The sequence below is a fragment of the Miscanthus floridulus genome, chromosome 3 (assembly GCF_019320115.1).
Source record: "Miscanthus floridulus cultivar M001 chromosome 3, ASM1932011v1, whole genome shotgun sequence".
Classification (NCBI taxonomy): Eukaryota; Viridiplantae; Streptophyta; class Magnoliopsida; order Poales; family Poaceae; genus Miscanthus; species Miscanthus floridulus.
The window spans coordinates 92,195,412-92,203,120 of NC_089582.1; the positions used below are offsets into that span (position 1 = coordinate 92,195,412).

General features: G+C 43.4%; 1 protein-coding gene across 4 annotated transcripts; it reads right to left on the reverse strand.

Annotated features, from left to right (window-relative positions):
* Positions 1–4,646: 4,646 nt before the first annotated feature.
* LOC136546123 (putative F-box protein At2g02030) lies at positions 4,647–7,337 on the reverse strand. 4 transcript variants are annotated; one of them, XM_066538097.1, is made up of 4 exons: positions 7,057–7,337; positions 6,868–6,914; positions 6,711–6,775; positions 4,647–6,589 (listed from the first exon to the last, which is right to left on the reverse strand). In XM_066538097.1, exon 4 carries the CDS (start codon positions 6,551–6,553, stop codon positions 5,441–5,443), a length of 1,113 nt encoding a protein of 370 aa, XP_066394194.1. In that variant the 5' UTR covers positions 6,554–6,589; positions 6,711–6,775; positions 6,868–6,914; positions 7,057–7,337; the 3' UTR covers positions 4,647–5,440. The 4 variants fall into 4 exon arrangements, with proteins under 4 accessions (XP_066394194.1, XP_066394197.1, XP_066394193.1 ...); XM_066538100.1 differs by having other exon boundaries at positions 7,053–7,337; XM_066538096.1 differs by having other exon boundaries at positions 4,648–6,622.
* Between the last annotated feature and the right edge of the window lie 372 nt (positions 7,338–7,709).

The following is a 7,709-nucleotide window of genomic DNA, read 5'->3' on the forward strand; positions in this document are numbered from 1 at the left end:
GAACAGAAATCCCATATCTTAGTGTTATTGGCGCTCTTATGTATCTTGCAAATTGCACCAGGCCTGATATCGCATTTGCATTGAACTTACTAGCTAGGCATAGTGCAGATCCAACTCGCCATCACTGGATGGGAGCGAAGTGTATCCTCGGATACCTTAATGGCACAAAGGATCTTGGTTTATTCTTAAGAAAAATCATTATCCCAGTACGATTGGTTATACGGATGCTGGTTACTTATCTGATCCTCATAACGAAAAATCCCAAACAGGATTTGTATTCCTGCATGGAGGTACAGCTATTTCATGGAAGTCTTCTAAGCAGACTCTGACAGCGACCTCTACTAATCATTCTAAAATTATTGCTCTATACGAGGCATCACAAGAATGTGTATGGCTTTGCATAATGATTAACTACATACAATAGTCATGTGGCATTGGTTCAATTGAATCGGCTACAATTATCTATGAAGATAATTTCGCTTGTGTTACATAGATACAAACATGTTACATAAAGAGCAATATCACTAAGCACATTGCTCCTAAGCTGTTTTATCCCCATGAATTACAAGAAAGCAGAGAAATAAACATCTTGCAAATTAAATCACATGATAATCTCGTTGATTATTTACTAAGTCCTTACCAACTTCTGCGTTTCAAAAATTGGTACATAAAATTGATATGCGACGATTTCAAGATTTGTAAGAATCAGGAGGAGACATCTCCTAGATGCCACCTATACCAGCATCATATTATACTATTTTCTTTCATAAGTTTTACTTTTATATAAGGTTTCTTGTTAAAGTTTCTAATGAGGTAATATTAACATAAGCATGTGTCATATTTTCCATTTTTCCCACCGGGGTTTTTGTGAGAAATATCAAAGACACATATTGCCCTCACAACTCATCCATAGTTCTTCTCTAAAAGGGTTTGTCATGTGAGTTATCTAAGAGGCAATACCAATAATATGTCGTCATATTTTCTCCTAATTTTTCTACTGGATTTTTACAGAAGTTTTAGCGGCATATCACTTTATGTTGCTCTTCATATTTTTTTCCTGAAAAGGTTTTTGAGGAAGTAATCTATATGTCGTATCTCTAATATTTTTTCCCCACTGAGGTTTTTAATGGGATACCAATGACATAGTGGTTTATTTAAATCACATACATATATGCTATTTTCTCCTTATTTTTTTAAATAAGGTTTAAAGGAGTTTTTATGGCATATCTATACATACATGTTCCTCATATTTTTCTCAAGGGGTTTTTTTTGAGGAATCTCAGCTTACAGCTGCATTGATCACAAGAAAAATTCAATCAAGGCGGAGTGTTATGAAACGACGTCTGTTCCCAACAGACACCTTTCTATGGTGATCTCATCCCGTTTGTACGGACGGTTTAGGATTAGGATTATCAGTTAATTATGTGATTAGGCATAACAGTTAATCTCGTCACCAAAGGGTCTGTCCTTTGGTGAACGGTTGTAACACTTGGAGACACCCCTTCAGATTGTATATAATCCCTTTTACAGATCAATGAAAGATAGTTCTCTCAATCATTTGTTCCATTTATATTTCACTTCACATCAGTTAAAACATAGAGTTACAAAGGAAGAGGGGGCGCTTAAGAGACAAAAAAAAGATGTAAAAAAAAGATAAACCAAGCTAATGAGATTATGCTAGATTTTTTAACCATAATCCTATTGAGGGGGAGTACTTCTTTTTGGCACGCAATAGGAGCAGCGCAAACTCTTTTTTGAATTCTCTCTTTGAGTCTTGGATTGAAGGCTTTCTTGCTTTCCAAATTGTCCAACACATAATTATTATGATCTCTATGAAGAAAGGCACTTGAAGTTGTCTTTTGAACATTTCCAAGTTCTGAAGGAAGTCCATCTGTTGATCTATCTCAATCTGCAACTAGTTCCAACAGGATGTCACAAAAGGACTGAATGAAGAGATGACTCAGGGATTCTCCTATTAGACCATTGCATAGAACACAGTTGTAGTCCTGCAGTTCCATGTTTTTTCTTCTTAACAGCTCTCTGGTGCTTAATCTGTCCTTAAGCAATAGCCAAAGGAAGACTTTGTGCTTGTTTTGATAAGAGCTTTTCCAAATCCTTTAAAAAGCAGGATGGACCGTGGCATGACCACTCAAATGCTTGTATACCTTGGAGACTGAAAAATTACTTGATTGCCTGATGCAGCTCCAAGTGTCTAGTTCTTCAGTTAGTGTCTAGTTCTGAAAATCTGAGTTGATCTGCTCCAGCTGAGCAAACGCTTGATTTGGCAAAGGCAGGTGAAAGAGGAATGACAAATCAGGGCAATCTTTTCTAGTTGCAAGTGTGGTGGTTTTGGATTTTACAAATGAGAACAGCTCTGAGTAGGCTTGCTTCTACTTTATTCCTGCAAGCATTGCACAATCTGCTTGGTATATGCGAAGTCAACTATCCTGGCTAATGGCTACTAATGAGTTCCTTGCAATTCAAATTTCATCACGCAAATAACTGTCCATCAAACACAAATCCAAATATCTTTACCTCAAACAAGTTATTTGTTCATAAGCGGAGGATCAACAGTTGACAACAGCCATGTACGAAGACTTGTAATGGTCCTGAGTTCCTTGCAATTCAAATTTCATACGCAAGTAACGATCCATCAAACACAAATCCAAATATCTTTACCTCAAATGAGTCAATATCGTGCTATTGGCTCATAAAAGGACTAATGTAGTTAACAAAAGTGGAGGATCAACAATTGAGCACACTAATACTCAGGTTAAAAGCACACATTGCTGAGAGAGGCCGAAATTGGGCGTCAGGATAGTCGTCTTCTTGGCCATCCTTATACCTGTCTATCTCCAGATTGTAGTGTGAAAGTAGAAATTACGTGCATGCTTTTGACGACCGCAGCAGTTGTCACGGAGAAACTTTTGGCTCAAAACTAATTAGCCTACCAATAAGCAACGAGGAATAGCAGACAAACTTCTAGTTCCTTACTATCGCAAGAAATTTCTGTTTGTAAGCATTCATGAGTGCAATTCTACAATTAAAAGTTTTATACATTATACAACACTGAGATAGACAGATCACAAGTAAACTACTATTTTGAACAGAACATCGACATCCTGTTATAAGCATTCATTAGTGTGATTCTACCATTGAAAGTTTTATACACTATACAACAACGAGATATACATATCACAAGAAAATTGCCATTTTGAACAATCCTCACCACCATCATCCTGTTCGGTTGGCTGGTTTGTATTGTTGTTGGTTCGTGAAGAAGTACTGCTGACCGGTTTGTGTGAGAGAAAAATACTATTCCGGCTGAAAATTTACGATCGTTTACGACAAGCCACACCCAAACGAACAGGCTGTAAGTCAAGAGAAGAAGCAATGTGCATAATTTCTTGCCATTGATTCATTATTATTGTAACCATTAAAATCTTCTAAAAGTACAAACCAGATTGACACCCTTCCAAAACCGAGCTTTAGTTTTGGTTTATTCACAACGAGAGCAGAAAGGTTCAGGATATTTGTGCAAACAAAGTAAAAAGAAGACTTTCTACTTCTGAAAGAGTAATAGTGTCACCCTCCTAATCTCGGTGGATTGGGTGTGTGTGTGGTGTGTGTGTGTGTGTGTGTGTGTGTGTGGGGGGGGGGGGGGGGGGGGGGGGGGTTGACTTCCCCTTGATTAGAGGCAGAATTGGTGGATTTTGAGGGAGATTAGAGGGAAAAGACCGGCTGCCCTAGGGCTGGCCGCGCCTAATGGAGGGGGAAAAGCAGCAGCAGCGGCAGCAGGGTTGGCGCGCAGAGGACAATATGTACAACTTTTTAGGGAAAACTTGGGGGAAGAATTGGGGAGAGAAAGGAGGGATTGAAAGGAGGAATTGCTTTAGAACACGAGCGGTTCTTAGCAAGTGGAGGGGACAACCCGACGCGTGGTGGAGAGCCGCGAGGGCGCAGACGGCAGCGACAGAGGCGGCGGCGGCGGCGGCGCTAGGGCAGCGAGCACATGTGAGCAGGGAGACAATGAAATAAATGGTTTTACCCCCAAACTATTCTTGCTTAATTAAAAGGATACCTCTAGACAACTTGACTTACAAGCAATCCCAACTTCTGTACTCCTCCTAATTCGTGGGATGTGCAGCACGCTAAACTCTTCCTAATTCTACAATCTAGGTGGGATGTACAGCGCGCTGAAGTTCACGCTAGGCCCAATTGGCCCGTCTTGGGTCCAACACCTCCGTAGCCCGGCTGGATTGGACCATGACAAATAGAAATATTACCATATTACAGAGATATAATTGACTCAAAGAGTACAAATCTAAAGCAGGCCTTTAACTAGAGCAACCTACAGCATGTTCAGTTTGCTGTATCGTTGCTGGTTCGTGAAGAAGTACTGCTGGCTGATTTGTATGAGAGAAAAATACTGTTCCGGTTAAAAATTTACGATCGTTTACGACAAACCACAGCCAAACGAACAGAGTGCTAGCAGTTCACATCCTAGTGGAAGCAGCACCAGCTAATATGGATCGGTGCATAATCAGATACCTTGTGGAGTTGTGGTTCAGAAATACCTTTTTCAAGCTTCTTAGCCACTTTATCCCCGAATATGACCAAAACTACAAAAGTATTTTCCTTCAACACTAGAACATGAAAAACAGAATAAATGGCAGTGCTCCATACTAACTATTTTAAATAAGATATCTGGGGCAGCAAAATTTGGAAAGCCAGGCACATCTGACTCAAGGAAGTAATCAAAAGCTCATAAGGAAAACGAGAACAAACCTACAGCGATTACGGAAAAGAAAAATTTTCCATGTTTGTAAAGAATACTCCAATGAAGTAACTATATAAGTGCATCACAGCAAATGATGCAGCCAGCCAACAATTCTTCAGATACTATTTACGGGTATTGGACTTCATCTACCTAGAATGGAAATATTTCCATGCAAATACTAATTTCATCAGATGTGCGGTATTCATAGACTTTTTAATAGGCACAGCTAGAAAATTTGTTATCAACGAATTGTTGAAGTGTAGCAGAAAACATCACACGGTATTCATAAAATTTTTAATTTACAAACCACCAGAGTACAAGAAACTTTTTGGAGGCAGTATAAAAACAGGTTCAGTGTTTACATCAATAATCACCTAAGCTATGAAATAAGAACTAATGAAATGCTCCTCTGAACTTGGCCTATCAACTTCTCAGCATAAAGAGGAATGACCAGATCAATTAGAATGTAGAAGAATGAGTAGTTAAGATGTTTAGAAATTGCAATTATTATCACTAATTAGAATCCAGAAAAGCACACCATCTGGCTAACATGTAACAGCTTGGTCCTTCATATAAGAAAAAAAGAAATAATAAGACAATGTAATGATGTAAACTGAAAACCACTTTGAAAGCAAGGGGCAGAACACCACTGTCAGTCTGTCATTGTATCTGCTTGAAGTAGTGGTCTTTACGCAGTGGAACTATGCTCTCAATGAAAGTATGTGTGCTAAACGAAAAGTCGAGCTCTGGCCAGGCTGTCGTTAGTTCTTCTGAACTTGAACTTGGGTCAAAACAGTATAGACTCCTAGCCAACAACTGCACCCAAATCTTTCCGTCGTGGAAGAGTGTGTGTTTTGGAGTAAAATAACAGGAAGGCATCAACCAAGGCAAGGAGAAGTGGTATCTGGGAGTCCAGTCCTGCTTATCATGGCTATTGAGCATCAGGATGTCCATTGTACGAGGCGGGCCTTCCAGTGCACCATCCACAATCAACAAGCATAGCCTTCCCTCAAGCTCTGTCAAAGAGCAATGGCCTCCATAAGATATGCGTGGAGGAAGCATCAACACATCAAATTTTTCACTCTCAAGATTCAAGCAATTGATACGTGATGAAGCGATGTAGCGGAACTTTGTCAGATAGTACACCATCCCATTAACATGCACCCCTCTGTCTGTCGGAGGCCCATGAAAGCTCCCAACTTGTCTCCAGACACCAGATCCAATTGTGTATATCTCACATTGTACCTTGAACGAATCAATGTGAGCTCCTGGATAGAAATGCACAACCTTGTGTTCCCTTTTTTGTGGGCAAAACCCCAAGCAGTGCCAATTACAGGATGAGAACTGGCTGCTCCCTGCCGTGTACATTGGCATCGGCAACATTAAAGATTCACCAGTGGTCGGGTTCAGAACCTCCACAGCTCCTGTGCTGTCACCTAGGCACAGCAGGCCATTGCAAGAATTGTGCACAAAGACGCAGCGAGACGCCGCGGGCCTCGACAGCTGGTACATGGACTTGTTGTCGTCAGCGAGCACCATGGCGAGCGACCTGTCATTTGCCCGGTCGTTCGCAAAGAGCAGCAGCTTCTGCTGGCCGCGGCTTAGGTGCTCATGGATGAAGTGTGGATCTGTGAGCACGGACATCCATGACTTGCACACCAGTCTGCAAGCCGCAAGCGCACGGGCAGGAAGCCTGCGGAAGACCTCAGTGAGGGCATCATCGCAAATCAACCGGGCAGGATCCTCCACTGCTCTAGCTTTCTTGTGCTCCATCAATTCCCCGCTAGGCCAAGACAAGTCCGCAGCTAGCTGAGACGGCACAACCGCGCAAGATTTCAGTTTCTGCACAAAAAAAATCAGTACTTCATACAGAAACAATAGAAATCCGCAAGGAACTATGGCCCTTATGGGAACTAAAAGAATCCCATACCTATCATACAGCCCAGACAGGAGACAGCCACAGCCACCTCGCAGGATGCCCCGGCCCTAGTAGTCCTTGAATCAAGGAAACAAATCGCACAATTTCAGCGCAGCAAGCCGAAAAACAAACGAACCGAAGCGATGAAACGCCGGCACGAGATGCGAACCTGCATTGCAGCCGCCAGACCCCGCGCCTCCTGAACCCCCGCACCCCCTGCCAGGAGCAGCGAAATTAACAGCGGCTCCACACGGCCCCAACGAACTCAGCAGCACATGGTAGGTGCGGGCGACTCGGTGTCGAGTTCTTGTTGGCAAGTATGAAAACAAATGAGAAGAATCCCAACCGACGAACCTACCGGCCGGCCAAACCGAAGCGATTCCTCTCGAATCGGGCGTCGCGCGAGGCGGAGATCAACGCGGAGGAACACGACGGCGCCGAGCGGGACAGCGCATCGGGCTCACCGACCAATCGGCGGCGGCTGGCGGCGGGAGGCGACTTTGCCCTTTTCCTCCACCCGTTTCCGCCTCCTCGGTCGCGTTAGCCGGCTTCGGTTCGGTTGGTTTTGGAAAGGGTCGGGGTGGGGGGAGAGAACGAGAAACGGAAATTTGGGTGGGGTGGGTGCCGACTGCCGCGGGGGTATCGCCGTGTCGACGCGGTAGGAGAGGAGACGGAGAGGAGGAGGGAGCGTGGCGTGGGACACGAATCGCGAGGCTGGCGGACGGATGTGGGGTCTGTGGCCTGTGGGTGCGCGCTTGGGTCCGGACCCGCTGCGTCGTTGTCGTCGCCGTAGCGAGAGAAGGAGAGGTCCTGTCGCCGTGACGACGTCTCGGAGACTCGGAGAGGGGCGTCGCGACAGCGCCATAGCCGTGATGCCGACGTGCTGTGCTCGGCTGACCGTGACAGGTTTTTCCTCGTAGTATGGGACCCAGGAGGACGAAATCAAAACATTTTCAATTTTGATAAATATATAATAAAATATTGGTATTCATAATGCGTATTTAGTATTAT